The 16,236-nt window shown below is 47.9% G+C and overlaps 2 protein-coding genes across 2 annotated transcripts; one reads left to right on the top strand and one right to left on the bottom strand.

Annotated features, from left to right (window-relative positions):
- The first annotated feature begins 401 nt into the window (after positions 1-401).
- On the top strand, positions 402-8,567 carry oatx (organic anion transporter X). The gene is made up of 10 exons (XM_048995096.1): positions 402-899; positions 1,895-1,998; positions 3,785-3,939; positions 5,252-5,420; positions 5,559-5,682; positions 5,821-5,936; positions 6,186-6,400; positions 6,502-6,610; positions 7,701-7,907; positions 8,032-8,567. Exons 1-10 carry the CDS (start codon positions 483-485, stop codon positions 8,150-8,152), a joined length of 1,737 nt encoding a protein of 578 aa, XP_048851053.1. The 5' UTR covers positions 402-482; the 3' UTR covers positions 8,153-8,567.
- Positions 8,568-10,684: 2,117 nt separating this feature from the next.
- On the bottom strand, positions 10,685-15,879 carry ecsit (ECSIT signaling integrator). Its single transcript, XM_048995098.1, has 7 exons — positions 15,319-15,879; positions 14,638-15,034; positions 13,286-13,509; positions 12,858-12,915; positions 12,612-12,760; positions 12,262-12,367; positions 10,685-11,622 (listed from the first exon to the last, which is right to left on the bottom strand). The coding sequence occupies exons 1-7, from the start codon at positions 15,430-15,432 to the stop codon at positions 11,396-11,398; spliced, it is 1,275 nt and encodes a 424-aa protein (XP_048851055.1). The 5' UTR covers positions 15,433-15,879; the 3' UTR covers positions 10,685-11,395.
- Between the last annotated feature and the right edge of the window lie 357 nt (positions 15,880-16,236).

Genomic DNA, 16,236 nt, shown 5'->3' on the forward strand with positions numbered 1-16,236 from the left:
GAAATCGTTTATGTATTATGTACCGGTTTCATAGCATCACAGTCTATCTCTGATCCCATTACAGAGGTAGTTCAGGATTTGGGCAACAGATAGAACGAACTGCTGACCTCGGTGTGACCGTCTTTTTATAACCATTAACTCAACTTATCAGACATTATAAATGTAACCTAGTTTACTTAGAAACGTGCATATACCTATATAGAATTTGCGAAAAGCCATGTCATAGTGGGATCAGTCTTGAGGGAGACTGACGAGCGGGCATTTTTCCAGACAAGCAAGAATTTAACTCCAGCTGCGAGCAGCGGGTTTAGTGGCGACGCGCAGCGACCGAACCAACGCTTTTGCCTTAACCTGCAGAGGTGGATATAGGCACACTCAACAGGTCTCGTTATTCCGACCGTGCAATGTTGTAAAAGTCTGCTGTCTTGCCCGTTTTGCAACGCAGTTCACCGGTACACTTAGCTCGCAGGTGCTTAGTAAAAATGGGGTTCGCAGATATTTTAGATGAGATCGGGGGTTTCGGTCGCTTCCAGATGATTCACGTCGCACTGTTATCCATTCCCGGTCTCCTTATGGCCAGCCAAAATCTACTAAACAATTTCACAGCCGGTACTCCGGGGCACCACTGCAAGATACCTAACCGGACCTCTCTAGCTCTCGGACAGAACATATCAGCATCAGATCTGAGCGACAAAGAGGTGCTACAGGCGTTCATCCCGGTAGCGGAGGGGTCCGGGCTGTCAAAGTGCACCAGATACACCGAAGCGCAGTGGCACCTTGTCAGGGGCAATGTGAGCGGCACCTGGACTCGAACCAATGTTACAGACGCGGAAACGGAGACGTGCCAAGACGGCTGGATCTACGATAAGACCGAGTTTCAGGCTACTATAGTTTCAGAGGTATGTGGAAAAGCGCACATCCAAGGTAGTGTGCCTATGTATGCATAGTACTGTGCAGGGCAGTCAAAGGAAATGTTTAAAGCTATTTATATGGGTAGTAAGTGTTTTCTCTGAACAAAAACCACAACTTAACACTAGAACCTATGCAAATTAAGAGTAATACAATGAAAACTAACAAGAATTTTCCCAGTTCTCCAAAAATCCCTGGTATCTCATTGAATGGCTAGATGAACCTCGCTTCAGTTCCCGAACCTCCTCCATTCCATGTACATGCGAAATTTCAGCACCAGCTCACTTAATTGATTAAACTAGTAGGTGAGCTAGTTGTCCTGTCTAAAAAAACTATGGGTGCATTGGATAGTCACTGCAGATACTGGAGTGATTTCAAGAGAGGTTTTGATATGGTTACCCTGACACACTTTTACAGATATAATATCAGAGTTTTACACCAACGTGAAGATCATTTAAACATCATTTTCTTTGACTGCCTAAGACTTTTGCACAATACTGTATGTACGAATGAATACATACTTCTTAGGGAGCATCTTAAAAGTTTACTGCATTTATGCTCTGAGCATGAAAAAATGCTCCCCGGCAGGGCCGTAGCCCGGATTGTTAAAATAAAGGCTCATTCTGGGGTGTTTTCCGAAGCACGCACCCCGAGAAATAAATATTACAACTGCAGTGCAGCTACATTATGAATTTTATTTCTTTCTGAGAGCAGCAATAATCGTTTTGAAACACAATTTTTGACAAAAGCTACTTAGTAAAGAAATGCAGGAACAATACAGAGGACGTGACCTTGGTGCTGGGCGGGAATGTACCATGGTGTCGAATCCCAGGGGGGATTTTGGCTGTTAGACCTTCAAAAAAAAAAACCTGACCCGAAATGACCGATGAAGCCGTAGAAATCAATGAAATTTACCAGCTGTGTTAAGTTACTTTTCCTAACACTGGCGAACACATGAGATGATGATCGCGCCTGTATTCCACAGTGGGATCTGGTATGCACTCTCCGGCCTCTCAAGCAGATGAGTCAGACCATTTATATGGGGGGTGTCCTTGCTGGAGCCATCATTTTTGGGGGACTGTCAGACAGGTAAGCTCGTTCATGTTGAGTCTCTGAGCCACCTACAAACTCAGAACAGTTTCAGCAGTGGCACACATACATGCTTTACCTCAAACTACAGCAAACCAGTGACTGTTGTCTATGACACAAATCAAATTATGTCTGTTGTCACTATGTAACTTTTGGGCCTTAAATGATAGGAAGTCTGTCGTTAAGCACCCTACAAACACCTGAACTTAAACTTGAAGAAGGAGGTTGGTTACCCGTGTTACACTAACGTATCGGCTGGTTTATTTCAGTTATGTTGTAATTTGTCACTCCTAAGCCAGTCACCCCCTGTGGACTACGTCCTGTTTCCTTCTAACTACACATAACCCATCACTAATCATTTTGTGATTAATACCCTTTTCTAATTACCCTCAGCTCTTTCTTTGTCCAAAAGTTGCTCGTGTTGATCCAGGCAGAGCCAAATCAGTCCAAGTGCCGGATTAAAATTCTCCGAATGCCAGCAGCTGCTTCTAGTACTTAGCACCGATTTTTACTGCAGTCGGCACTTTGCTTGTGCACAAAGTTACACTCTGCAAGGTGCTAGTTCCTGGTCGGCCTGGAAAGACCAGCGTTATATGTGTCTTACACTGCATGGCTCTAGTAGACCTGGGAGAATTGGGGAAAGGCTCTTTCATATGTCTCAACAGAAAATGACGTAGACAGGAATTCCTGTGCAAATATATAGTATCTAAATGATCCGTGGCCAGTTTAAGTGAAAGGTGTAAGTGATTAACTGTCAATGATGACACACCACAGCTCACAGTGCACAGCAATAACATGTGTCCTCTACATTTACCCCATACATGACATAGCAGGGGGCAGCTAATTCAGTGCCCGGGGAGAGGTGCTTGGGGGCGGTACCTTGCTCAGGGTACCTCAGTGATACCTTGCTGGTCAGGGATTTGAACCAGTAACTTGTCAATCACAAGCACGCCTCCCTAACCACTAGGTTTGCTTTCTAATGTAAACCGACAGCTCATGCAAACAGCCAATCATGTGACCCATATTCAGCACATAGACAGGGTCAAAAGGTAAGTGGGTAAATGAAACGGCCAAGATGCCTGGTCTAAGCAGTTCTGAATATGGTGTGATTGGCAGTTCCAGCATTCGAGAAACAGCCACTCTCTGGGATTCTCACACACTAGAGGTTCGAAAGGGTGGTATGAGTAACTGAAAGGATGCAAAAATGGCATTTCTGGAGCCAAAACATTTGGATGAATTCATCGTAAGTAGAAAATATCGTAAGTTAAATATGAAAATGGTTTAATAAATACATACCTAAATACATAGCTACTATCACTGAATAAATAAATAATTACTGTAACGAACTAGGTACCAGTAATTGAAAAGTAAATAAATTACAGAGACTGGATGCCTGGCTGTGTGGATGATGGCATCGCCCCGGCATCAACAGAAACTATTATATGGCATATTTTTAGACAGGGAACAGATTCAAAGTTGACTACTAAACATGCATTGCTATTGCATCATAAAATCGTCAGGAGCATCGGTATATAAATAGAGACATACAGGAATTTATACGTTTATGACTGTAGATATACGAGTTAGCACTTGCTTAACTGAATTGATCTTTTACTGTGCCTGGTGTGTATCTCACATTTGGAAATATTTGCCACTGCTCTCTGTGCGTCTCTCGCCTGCCAGTTAAGCTTGATGACCTTTTAGCAATGCAGCCCAAACTGAGAGGAGGGCCTGGGAGCAGCCCCACCCCCTCCTGTCACCATGCCTCTGCTGTCCTGTCCTGCAGGTTTGGCCGCAGAGCGCTGCTGATCTGGTCCTACTTCCAGCTGGCCACCCTGGGCACCTGCACGGCATTCTCACCTTCCTACCTCGCTTACTGCATCTTCCGCTTCCTGACAGGCATGGCGGTGTCAGGAATCATTCTCAATGCTGTCTCCTTAAGTGAGCCCCCCTTGATGAGCTGTGCTGTCTCTTTGGGTCGTCCCCCCCACCGCCCCCCATCCCTGCCCTGCTATCCTCAAACGTTCCGGTGCTCAGTCAGGATGGAGTTTTTGGACATTTTTGATGAGATTGGGGGGTTTCGGGCACTTCCAGATGATGCGTGTCACATTGTTGTCCATTCCTGGTCTCCTGACCTTTCTAGTTGAACCTCCCTAACTAGGTTTCTCTAACTAGGCCTCTCTTGCCTGTCCTCTCTAACTGGATCTCTACCCTGATCTCTCTAGCTAGAGCTCTCTAACCAGGTTTCTCTAACTGGGTCTCTCTGGCCAGACCTCTCTAACCAGGTTTCTCTAACTGGGTCTCTCTAGCCAGACCTCTCTAACTGGGTCTCTCTAGCCTGTCCTCTCTAACCAGGTTTCTCTAACTGGGTCTCTCTAGCCAGACCTCTCTAACTGGGTCTCTCTAGCCTGTCCTCTCTAACTAGGCCTCTCTTGCCTGACCTCTCTAACTGGGTCTCTCTAGCCTGTCCTCTCTAACTGGGTCTCTCTAGCCTGTCCTCTCTAACTGGGTCTCTCTAGCCTGTCCTCTCTAACTGGGTCTCTCTAGCCTGTCCTCTCTAACTGGGTCTCTCTAGCCTGTCCTCTCTAACTGGGTCTCTCTAGCCTGTCCTCTCTAACTGGGTCTCTCTAGCCTGTCCTCTCTAACTGGGTCTCTCTAGCCTGTCCTCTCTAACTGGGTCTCTCTAGCCTGTCCTCTCTAACTGGGTCTCTCTAGCCTGTCCTCTCTAACTGGGTCTCTCTAGCCTGTCCTCTCAACCTCTTGGCCAGAACATATCAGCATGATATGCTGAGCGTTCACCCTGATGGCAGAGGTGTTGCAGCTGTCTTCAAACGTCTCAGCATGGAATAATCCACAGCTGAGTTAGCCAGGAGAACCTAGTTCTTCACGGTTCAGGTGACTGAAACTAGTTACAAGCAATATCGATGACCCCTTGTTTAAATGATGAACTTGAAAAGAACGGCTTCTGTGAGTCTTCAGAGGGCCTTCTGGTAAACTTCTTCATTTTTGGAACCTCATTAAACCATAAGATCTATATGCTTTTAGCTGACGGATCACAGTGGATGCCAGTAAAAGCCAGATGAATGACTTCACTAATCAGCTGAATGTGAGATACTGGAAACACAAAAACCCTTAACATCAGCCAAGCTTGAGTGATTCAGCAATGTTGAGTTTGAATGAAATGTGACCACTTTGCCAGCTTTTTTGACCATGGAAGATTAACATAGTATGTTTCTATCTTGTCCCTGGTCAGAGGTGGAATGGATTCCCACCAAGTCCCGGACCTTGGTAGGAACCCTGTCCTCCTTTTTCTTCACCTTTGGCCAAATGATTCTGGCGGGCCTGGCCTACACCCTCCGGGACTGGCGCAAGCTGCAGATGGCTGTGTGCTCCCCCTTCTTCATCTTCTTCATCTACAGCTGGTGAGATGTTACATCCTGCTCTCAGATGTCTTTGATATTCTCCCCTCGACCGCTCAGTTAATGGTTGGAACTGTTGTGTCTGCATAATCAGCACTGAGGCAGTTGAGTTTTTCGTGTAATGCAGGATTTTCATTTTAGGTGGTATTCCGAGTCGGCTCGCTGGTTGTTGCTGAGCCGGCGGCCAGACGAGGCCCTCAAACATATCCATCGTGTGGCGAGGATTAATGGAAAACCAGAGTTGGCACGAAAAATCACTGTAGAGGTCAGTAGGGAGGTTTGGGAAGGATAGATGCAAAGGCACAGATCTGACACAGAGATGACAGTGAATTTGGTGGGTGCGGGATGGTGGGCAGATATTACCAGACTGTCAAGTATATTTTGGCCTGTTTGTATTCGGTAGATGCTGGAGTCACATATGCACAAGGAGGTCCAGTCCAGCAAGAAAATCTACACCGTTTATGACCTGCTGCGCACTCCAGTGATGAGGCAGATATCCATCTGTCTGATGGTGGTCTGGTGAGGTTTCTCTTCGTGGTTCAGTCCGTTTAGCTGGTTACTCTTTTGGTAGATAAATGCCTATGTGATATGTAAAAATGTAGGACGGATGCCAGCTTAGTGTTCTATGCAATTGGTCAAAGTATTCAGTCCTGCCAAAACTAAACCATCATTAATCTGTGTTAATGGACAGCATGTCGCAAAGCACAATGTCACTCTGGGCCTGTTCCCAGTACAGGTTGTGACTCTGCCTTCACTTCCGCTCAACAGGTTCTCCACCAGCTTCGCCTATTATGGGCTGGCAATGGACCTGCAGAAGTTTGGCGTCAGCATCTACCTGATCCAGGTGATCTTCGGCGCCGTGGACTTCCCGGCCAAGCTGGTGGCCCTTGGGACCCTGAGCTTCTTCGGTCGCCGCGTGACTCAGTCTAGCTGCCTGGTCCTGTCGGCTGCTGTTATCTTCGCCAACATCTTCGTCCCTGCAGGTCAGAGCTATTCTGTGTCTGCCTTTGAGGATTGAATGATTTTGCTCAATTTTAATGGCCACAGGAGCTCATGTGGCGTTTGTGTCTGATTGTGACCGCAGAAATGCAGACCATACGCACCACCTTGGCCGTGCTGGGAAAGGGGTTCACCTCAGCTTCCTTTACCTGCATTTACCTCTTCACCGGAGAGCTGTACCCCACTGTCGTCAGGTATCACTACCCGGGGGCAGCAGTCTGAACAGACCTCTGTCTCACCAGCCACCCCCTCCAGCTCCACCAGGGGAACACCAAGATATAATCTCTCCAGCGTGTCCTGGGTCTGCCCTGGGGTCTCCTCCTGGCTGCACATACCCAAAGCACCTCCCCAGGGAGCCGTCCAGGAGGCACCCTAAACCTCGTTTCCACCAACCGCATGCTGGTGCTGCACTTTTTCCCAATCTGGCACTGGTTCCAAGTGTTTCCACTGCAGAAAAAATGGTCCGGGGCCAGAAAATACTGCTGCAGCATGACAGACAGAAACACTGGGCTCAGAAAGTGGGGCGGGCTGTAGTGTCCGGACCTGCCGTTTACCCAGAAAAGTCAGGCTATAACTCTTATAGTTCAGTCTAACATGTGATGCTGGTAGTGAAGCGACTTGCCAGCTTGTTAGCGGAATAAGGTGACATCATTCCTTGTATTCTGAGAAAAACGAAAGATCGATCTGCTGGCCAGATTTAATAATGACGTATAAATATGTTGTAGGTCGAATAAATAATATATTATGGCGTTTGAGTGGCAAAGAAATCATAAAGCGGACAGAAGTTCAGTTTTTGGAATTACTGCACGATCCGCTGCAGCGGTAAAACAATGAGCGGGAATAAAGAACAAACTGATTCACAAAGAAAGATGGGGAACCTTTAAGGGGACAAAGGTGGATACAGGCAATAGAGACGAAGTGTAACCAGTCATACTTTGAAACTTATTTCGGTTCGGAAAAATAAATCCAAAGAATGAAATACGAATGAACCTTTACTTTACTTTCACTTCCGCCTACGTAACATTTCTTTTCTGTTCATTTTTGAAACCAGTGGAAACGCAGGCTAGTTCTAGTACCAGCACCAGGTCCATGTTGGTGGAAACGAGGCAATAGATAGACGCTGGAACCCCCTGCACTGGTTCCCCCCCCCCCCCCCCATTAAACCCAAATGTCAGGACCATAAAGATAGATAATATCCCAAATGGTTATATCTAAGCTGCAAACCGGATACCAGTCCACAGTATACTGCCCCTAGACATCCCATCTCCATGCTGCCCCCTACAGGCAGACAGGGATGGGCCTCACCTCCACCATGGCCCGCGTGGGCTCCATGGCAGCACCCGCCGTGCTGATTCTGGATGAGGTCCTGCCGGCTCTACCCAGTATCGTGTACGGCGGCTCGGCACTGGTGGCAGGCATCTTCGCCATCTTCCTGCCTGAAACCCTCAACGTGCCACTACCAGACACAATTGAGGATGTGGAAGAGAAGTGGTGGGTCGAGTCGGGACTTCCTGTGCTTCCCTCAGGCTCTAATTTAAGCTAATCGCCAGTGTGTCTTTAAATTGGGGTCAGGGTCCATTTACAGAGACGACTTGAATGCTGTGTTGTGTTCCAGGGCCAAGCAGAAGGGAAAATCTACCCAGGAACCAGCAGAAAAGGAGTGGGCACTTCTGCCCGAGGTGAAGGACGGCTTGGAGCTTGTGGATGGGAAAACGATCGGGCTGAATGCTCTGTGAGAGAATGCGAATGAAAGTTACGCACACATACGCTGGCTGATTGAACCCCGTAGCGGCAATGTAACGCACTGTAGGAAAAGGAATCAGAGCACCAATCGGAGCACTGCGTATCCCAAGGGCGTAGATCTGGGTATGCATTGAAGGGTTCGGGGCTGATTTGGTCCCCACCAATACTGAATCAAACCTACGTCCTTGGGGTGTCGCACGGGCACCTGAACAGCGAGAGCGGCCAGCGACACTCAAGTACACACAACACGACTGTACGCGTGTTGGCCACACAGGCAGTGAGTCACTGGGCTCGACCGCAGTGTGTCCAACACATGCAGGCTGCATTTTCACGTTCCGTGCTTAATTATAATTAACAAATTATTTGTACTATTTGTATTTGTATCAACATAATAAATGATGAATCAGATTCTGATTCGCATCTTTTCAGGTTTGACAACCTTCTATTAAGACAAAAGCAAACATGGTACTAAAAGCATCGACAGGATTGAGCATCCGGGTTGATACACAGGGCTCAGATTGAAGGGAACCTTTTTGTCCCAGTAAGGCCACCGTAGTGACTTCATAGGTGGCCATGTTCCTGTCTGTCCCCTCCATGCTGCTCAAAGGATTTAGGCACAAACGTTTGATCCAATGTGTTCTACCGACTGCAATGTCAGCAGTCGTATAGGTTTATTACAAAGACACACTGTGCAACATGGATACACTTGGGTATGACATCAATGTAGACCGTAGGATGATAAGTTATAGGCTACAACACAAATCAAATTCACATTTTATGTGTCACATGCATTATCATACGTAGTACAACCTTCAGTGAAATTCTTATTACTGAATTTGAAATCAATAAAGAATAAAATACCATCAGCATTGTTTGGTTAGTAGACATAGTTCTTACTAATACTGAATTGATAACATTGTCACAAATTTGTCCAAGCCTATTTTTGGTTGCAGGACCACAACAACATTCACCTCGGAACACCACAGACCTGGAGAAGTTTTGAGAAATGTATCGGTGGTAATACTGAATAGCGTAGTAGACCCTCCTGATTATTAGCAATTATTGGAATAATTTGGGCAGGGGTGGCTTAATGGTTAAGGGAAGCGCACTCATAATTGAAAGATTGCAGGTTCCAATCCCTGACCAGCAAGGCACCACGGAGGTGCCCTGAGCAAGGTACCGCCCCCAAGCACTGCTCCCTGGGCACTGTGTTAGCTGCCCCCTGCTATGTCACATTGTCATATATGGGTTAAATGCAGGGGACACATTTCGATGATGTGCACTGTGTGCTGTGGTGTGTCAATGACAATCTCTAAATTCAAATTGTAAGTAATATCTGAAGAAAGACATGGTTTATAGGCTTATGGCTACAAAAACACTGCAGATCATATCCAGTGTAAATAATGTTTCTGAGAACGTAGTAGCAGGGTGCTGTACTGTATACATATTTGTGGAACAAGTGACACACGTGGCACCGAATGCCGTAATGAGGACCAAACCATCTAAAGATCAAATGTTACACGTGGTCAGTGAAGAGGGTGCATGCTGATCATTGAGCTCTGTAAGATCTCCAAGATGGCTTCCTTCCAAATATAACTGGTCGTGGCATTCTGTAGTGCGTCACTGCGACCAGAAGGTCTGTTTGAATGTGTCGCGTGATTATTTTTTTAGTGACGGCAACCATGCTGTTTGGGGGTAAAATTTTAGGTACAGTAGTGACACCCCCTGCTCCTGACTGCGCCTTTGAGGGAGGGTGTGATCATCCGAAGCACCCAGGAGTGGGGGGGGGAGCATTCTGAACGGCTCCATTGTGCTTAGCTGCACGCCTGGGAGCTAAAAGCCGACTTTCCCCGTAACTTTCCATCGGAAACTCCTGCAACTCCTTTGACTTCACACACAGTGGTTTTGCTGGGCCTGGCTAACCCAGCGTGCTTGGTTGGGTCGGACGCCCAGAGCCCGAGATGAATGCTTCTTCTGGACAGCTCCAAGCAGCGTACGCTCCGTCTTTGGACTCCAGGCTCTCCTGCACATCCAAGGCGCAGCCTGTCACGGGCCGCCGGTTCTGACCCCTCCCTTCCCATTTCTACTTTCAGGACGTATGGCCAGGGTTTTAGTCTCAGACCCTATTAAAAACATTCATTAATTAAAATCCCCCCATTTCCTTGCATGGCTAATCTACCCAAAACATAAAACCAACCTTCCTTTGCGACCGAACAGACCATTGGGTGGAAACCGCAGACCCACACAAACCCTAACCTGAGGTACGAGGGGGACCAGCTAAAAACGTTTTAGTGCCAAAGATAAAAAAATACCATATGTGTCTCAGTTCAGGCCGTGCTGTACTCGCGTTTAAACGCGCAAGCAGAGGACCCGCCTTACACACTCCAGGCAGTCAAACAGAACTGCTGGCTCCCGTGACAAACACTCACCATTGGCTGCCCAGACTACACCGGCTCAAAAAGGATGCATCGCCTTTCTAATTCAGAGCATCTCTGACCGTCAGCTTTCACAGAAGAATGCAGGAGTTACATTTTATACCACATTTATTGGAAGGTTAGACCCAAAAATACATATGGACAGACTGTTCAATAAAATTGCATGAAAGCCACTGAATGTCAAATGCCAAGAGAAGCACGATTTGCCAGGGAATATCAATCTCTCGCGGCTCCGGATCCTTTTCTGTATTTTATAAAACATACACTTGTGTATTGTCACATAAATAATAATTATGAACATATAATAATTATGGTTCTGATTCATTATTACTTTGCTGTTGTGACTGTATAATACTTATTTCTTGTACACAGTCCAATATCTTAAAGAAAATTCCATAAATAATGCAGGATGAATTATTATTGCAGACGGTCGGTCTGCGCCGGCAGTGAGCGAATCGCCGCCTGCTGATGCGGAGGCCTTCCTGACTGACAGGATGTCGCATTCGAGAACACTACCTGTTCTGCGGTTACAGTGATCCTGTGGTTCTCGATCCTATTCCTAGTGCCCCCCCAGAATGTTTCCATTCCATCCCTGCCTTAATAAGGTTTATACGGCCCTTAATAGGCTGATAATGAATGTGGCAGGTGGGTTGGAATGGAAATGTCTGGCGGGGTCCTATTCAACTGTCTACTCAGTTGTGTTCTATTTCATGCCCTAGAACATTCATCCACTGTGCTGCTCACACATTCCTCCAAGGTCACCATAACGGGCCAGGTGGCGCCCAGAGCCCCCATCAGCGATCACTGCTTCATAGCTTGCCGGTGGGGGGGCTCATCTTCCAGGCCTGGCTCCACCTGCTCAGACTCCCCTGCCCGCTGAATCTCCCGGGGGGCAGACTCCAGCCGGAAGAGGGTGGGCACCCGGCTCAGCATGGGGTTGGTCTGCTGCAGGCCTGCGATCCACTTGGCGAGGGTGGCCTGGTCCCCCCGGCTGGCCATACACATGGCAAAGATGGGACCCTCCTCCACTGCAAAAGCACGACAGGCCGCTGGTCAGAGAACGACTCGAAATCGGCTGTGGAACTAGCACCGAGAGTAAATCCACCATCGTTACTGCTTAACTCGAGCTCAGAGAATCCTCAACGGTGACCAAGTGAAACAGTAAAACAAAGCTGCATGTCACATGATCTTCGTCATGGCGATATCACCTCACCACAGCCAAGTGCCCCGTGCCACCTTTGTATGTGACTGGCAGGAACAGGAGGTCACCAGCACCGATCGAATGGTGACCATCAGACATTCTAAACCTCCAGCAGAGTTGCTCTGTTTTGCTCAGGAATCAGATTAGCATTTCAGCAGTACAGCGGCGGATTCCTGCCCAGTGAGGGTCGCGACCCCGCTGTAAATTCCCCTGCATCTTTGTGTACCCAAGGTTGGCCCCTCCTGTTCACAATAACGCCGCTCGACAATAAACAGCTTTAAGCTTTCTGCGCCGAGAAACCATTCAACTCCCTTATCAGACAAGGACCGGAACAAAGTTCAAACCCCCCCACAATTCTGTAGACTTCTTAAGCTGGCGACAAACAGGAGACAACCCCCAACTCTCTTTATTGTAGTTCATAAAACCTTTTAACATATAACCAGATTTGCTGGAGGCACAAAGTTACCTTCATCCACATCGAAGCTGTCGTCATCGCCCAGGTCTCGCTCCAAATCCAAGTTGAGTTCCAGCGGGTAGAAGAAGCTCCTCTCTGGGTCAACGGGCTCTTGAACCTGACAGGAAGGACACGGAGTGTGAGTGAATGCCAGGGTCGCCGTAGCAACGAGGCAGGAACCACTGCGATGGAGAGATGGTCATCCTGGTTTCCTGCCATTTACGCTGTTAGTATGAATGACACTGTACGCCAGCAGTGCAACTGGGTATATAAACAAAAAACCCACATATATAACAAGTATGTGACCCCGGGCCAAGAGGAACCCGGGACTGCGCCTGCTAACTTATGAGCGGTTCTCAGACCTTTTCTTCCGGCGGCACAGGCTCGGCCCTCAGCACATAGTAGTGCACACAGGTCTTTCTCAGCCACAGAGGAAAGGGTCCTTCCACAAACACCGGCCTGCTGGCATCGTGTTTGGCTAGCAGGCTTCTCTGCTCCAGACTCTGAATTCCTGTGGGGGAAGACGCGTCAGCCGGCAGCACATTGGAACGTCTCATGGCGTCTGTATCAACAGGCAGGTAGTGGGCAAAGAGGGCGGTGCTTCGTACCGACAATGTAGGGGAGCGACACGTCTGCTCCGGTCTCAGAAACATCTGTATAGGGCATCTGATTAAGGAAAACATCTGCAGTTAGATGAGGTTAAAAGTTAGATGCGACCAAGGTCTCTCTCCTAGCTGGGGCACTGGACACAAGCATGATCTGAGTTTTATTTTTGTAAATAACAGCTGGACCAGCAGGTGGCATAGTGGCTAAAGCATGAACTCAGATCCAAATAAGAGGATGAACCCAAATTAAGTTACTGTCGGTATTATAAACAGGTTCCAGTCCGTTTAAGCTATTTAACCTAAATCGCTCTGGGAAAACTGCTGCAATTATGGGTTAATCCTGCTGATTGTTAACCAATCACAAATAAGAGGTCTCCCAGCTAAATATCACGCATGTACCCCTTTGACGGGGGGGGGGGGGGGGGGCACACCTGATAGACGGTGACACACGCATCCGGGTCCGCCGCTACGCGGGTCAGGCTGAGGCGTGCCAAGTCCAGCGGGTCCTGCGGGAGATCCCGGGGGACAGGGTACGGGTTTGCGTGCATGAATTTGGGGAACCAGTACATAAGCCGCTGGTACTTCCGCATGGGGTGGCTCTTCTCTCCAAAGATCTGCACCAAGAGAACTTTGGTCTCCACGTTGGGCAAGATCCCTTAGGACACAGGTGAGAACATGGGGCACCGTTTCAGTGTTTCGGCAAAATGAGCCAGAACATTTCATCTATAAAGCAGACACTTTTATCCAAAAGGCAGGTCAGCCAGTGCCTGAAGCAGTCAGGGTTTAAAGGCCAGGTTTGGGGCCAGATGGGGATTTGAACCAGCAACCTTCTGATCACAGAGTTCTAGTCTGCAGAGCCACACATCACAAAATAATAATAATAATAACTATCAATAAGAATTAGAATTTAGTGATCAGTGGTCATTGTTGAGGGCGGCATGGTGGTGCAGTGGTTAGCACTGTTGTCTCACACCTCTGGGACCCGGGTTCGAGTCTCCGCCTGGGTTACATGTGTGTGGAGTTTGCATGTTCTCCCCATGTCGTCGTGGTGTTTCCTCCGGGTACTCCGGTTTCCCCCCACAGTCCAAAAACATGCTGAGACTAATTGGAGTTGCTAAATTTCCCATAGGTGTGCATGTGTGCGTGAATGGTGTGTGTGTGCCCTGCGATGGGCTGGCCCCCCATCCTAGGTTGTTCCCTGCCTCGTGCCCATTGCTTCCGGGATAGGCTCCGGACCCCCCGCGACCCAGTAGGATAAGCGGTTTGGAAAATGGATGGATGGATGGTCATTGTTGACACACCACAGCACACAACGAAATGTGTCCTCTGCATTTAACCCATATGTGACGTCGTGACATAGCAGGGGGCAGCTAACCCAGCGCCCAAGGAGCAGTGCTTGGGGGGGTACCTTGCTCAGGCTACTTCAGTGGTGTCTTGCTGGTCAGGGATTTGAACCTGCAATCTTTCAATTACTAGCGCGCTTCCCTAACCTTTAAGCCACCACTATTCAGCAACCTATTCAGGGTTGTGGGGGTCCAGAGCTAATCCTGGAAGCTATGGGCACAAGGCAGGAAATATTCCAGAAGGGGGCGCCAACCCATCACAGGGCACACATACACATTTATATATATATATATATATACACAGTATGTGCCATTTGGCAACTCCAATTAGCCTCAGCATGTTTGTAGACAGTGTGGGGAAACCGGAGCACCCAGAGGAAACCCCATAATGACATGGGGAGAACATACACACACAGAGTCATGGCAGGGACTTAACACACCGTAGTTCTCCATCTGTTCCAGCAGCTGCACTGCACACTCCTGTTGCCGGGGGTAGTGGTTAAACATGCGCTGGATGAAGTTTCGGGGCACGAAGACCTCCTTGGGGAAGACGTCCAGGAGCTTGTTATAGACGGAGATGTCGCGCTCCACCCCGAACTCAGGCATCTTCCTCAAGGCCGCATAAATGAACTCGACGTGGCCCCGGCGCCGAATGTCCTTCCTAACGAAGACCTCCAACACGCGGTTAAACATGGCCTTGGTCTGGGCCTCCACAGCCGCCTGCTCAAACAGGCTGTCATGAGTAACCAGGGATCCCTCATGTCCGGGATGCTCATCGCCCCTGGAAACGGGCTGGTCCTTAAGATGCCCGAAGCCCACGTGGAAAGCCCTTAACGTCTGAAGGAACAAAGCCAAAAAAGAGAAAAGTCACGTGGTCAAATCCACGTCTGCGCCTCCTTACCAGTTGCCATTTTTAATAAAACGTCGTAAAGCCATAGAATGGCTTGCATTCAGAGCGACAGCCCCAAGCAATGACTTGAACAGACAGGAAAAGAAAAAAAGTATCACAGACCTGCGACTACAGCAGTTAACAATGAAGAAAGTGTCAGAAAACACCCCGTTTGAGCATGTGATGATACTTAAGTGATTTTTGAAAAGTAAACATACACGAAGTTGCTCACCTGAACGCCACTCCCGTAAGGATTAAGGCATTTTGCTGACTCCCGGGCAGTTACCCTTGCATAAGGTGCAAATCCCCTAATGGCTATCCGCGCGAGACGGCGTGCACAATTCATGGCACTATAATCCGTAACTGCAACTTTGACATGCAGGTTTCAAATGTCAGACCCTCCGAAAAGTGACGAGTTTTCGTGCAAGCTACATGAGCCGTACAGCTATAATGTTCCCGTCTTACGGATTACATCTATGCAATTCAACAAACACGATGATATACTAACACGATAATAACCGTGGATGTTAAGCACTAGTTATAAGTCGCAATATCACATATCGGGTTCCATAAACCGGCTACTCTAACAGTAAAACATTATATTTGTCGGTGTCAAAACAATTTTACTCAGCCATTACTTTAGACGCTTACGAAATCTTTGACTACATTATAAACTAAAATTTAATATAATATTGCAATATCCCCCATGGAAAAACCGGTCTCCTTCAAACGTGACTTCTAGGACGCCATGTTTCCTATTTCGTCGGCGGAAATTCTGGCCGCCTCTAAACCAACATAAAAGGGTGTAGCGCCACCTACTGCGCAGGAGGGCGAACCAGATAAAACACGGTGACTCCAAGCTTCAGGTCCGCCAGCAGTTGCGCTTACTTGAAAACAGAATAACCCAGAATAACCATCATCTGCACGTGCCTCCTAACCGTTTCTGCCTGTTCAGTGTGATGAAGAATTCATCCGTCATCCCAGTATAGGGTCACAGTGGATCTTATCCCAGACAAAAAAACAGGGCAAAAGCCAGAGGACTGGATGTAATTACAAATAAGGTTATATGCAACTTTATACACTGCGTGGTGTCTCCCAATCAGACAGAGTGCATAACGCAATCTAAGGTTTCTCCCTGATGCATGTCCTA

The sequence above is a fragment of the Brienomyrus brachyistius genome, chromosome 24, assembly GCF_023856365.1.
Source record: "Brienomyrus brachyistius isolate T26 chromosome 24, BBRACH_0.4, whole genome shotgun sequence".
In the NCBI taxonomy this organism is placed as follows: Eukaryota; Metazoa; Chordata; class Actinopteri; order Osteoglossiformes; family Mormyridae; genus Brienomyrus; species Brienomyrus brachyistius.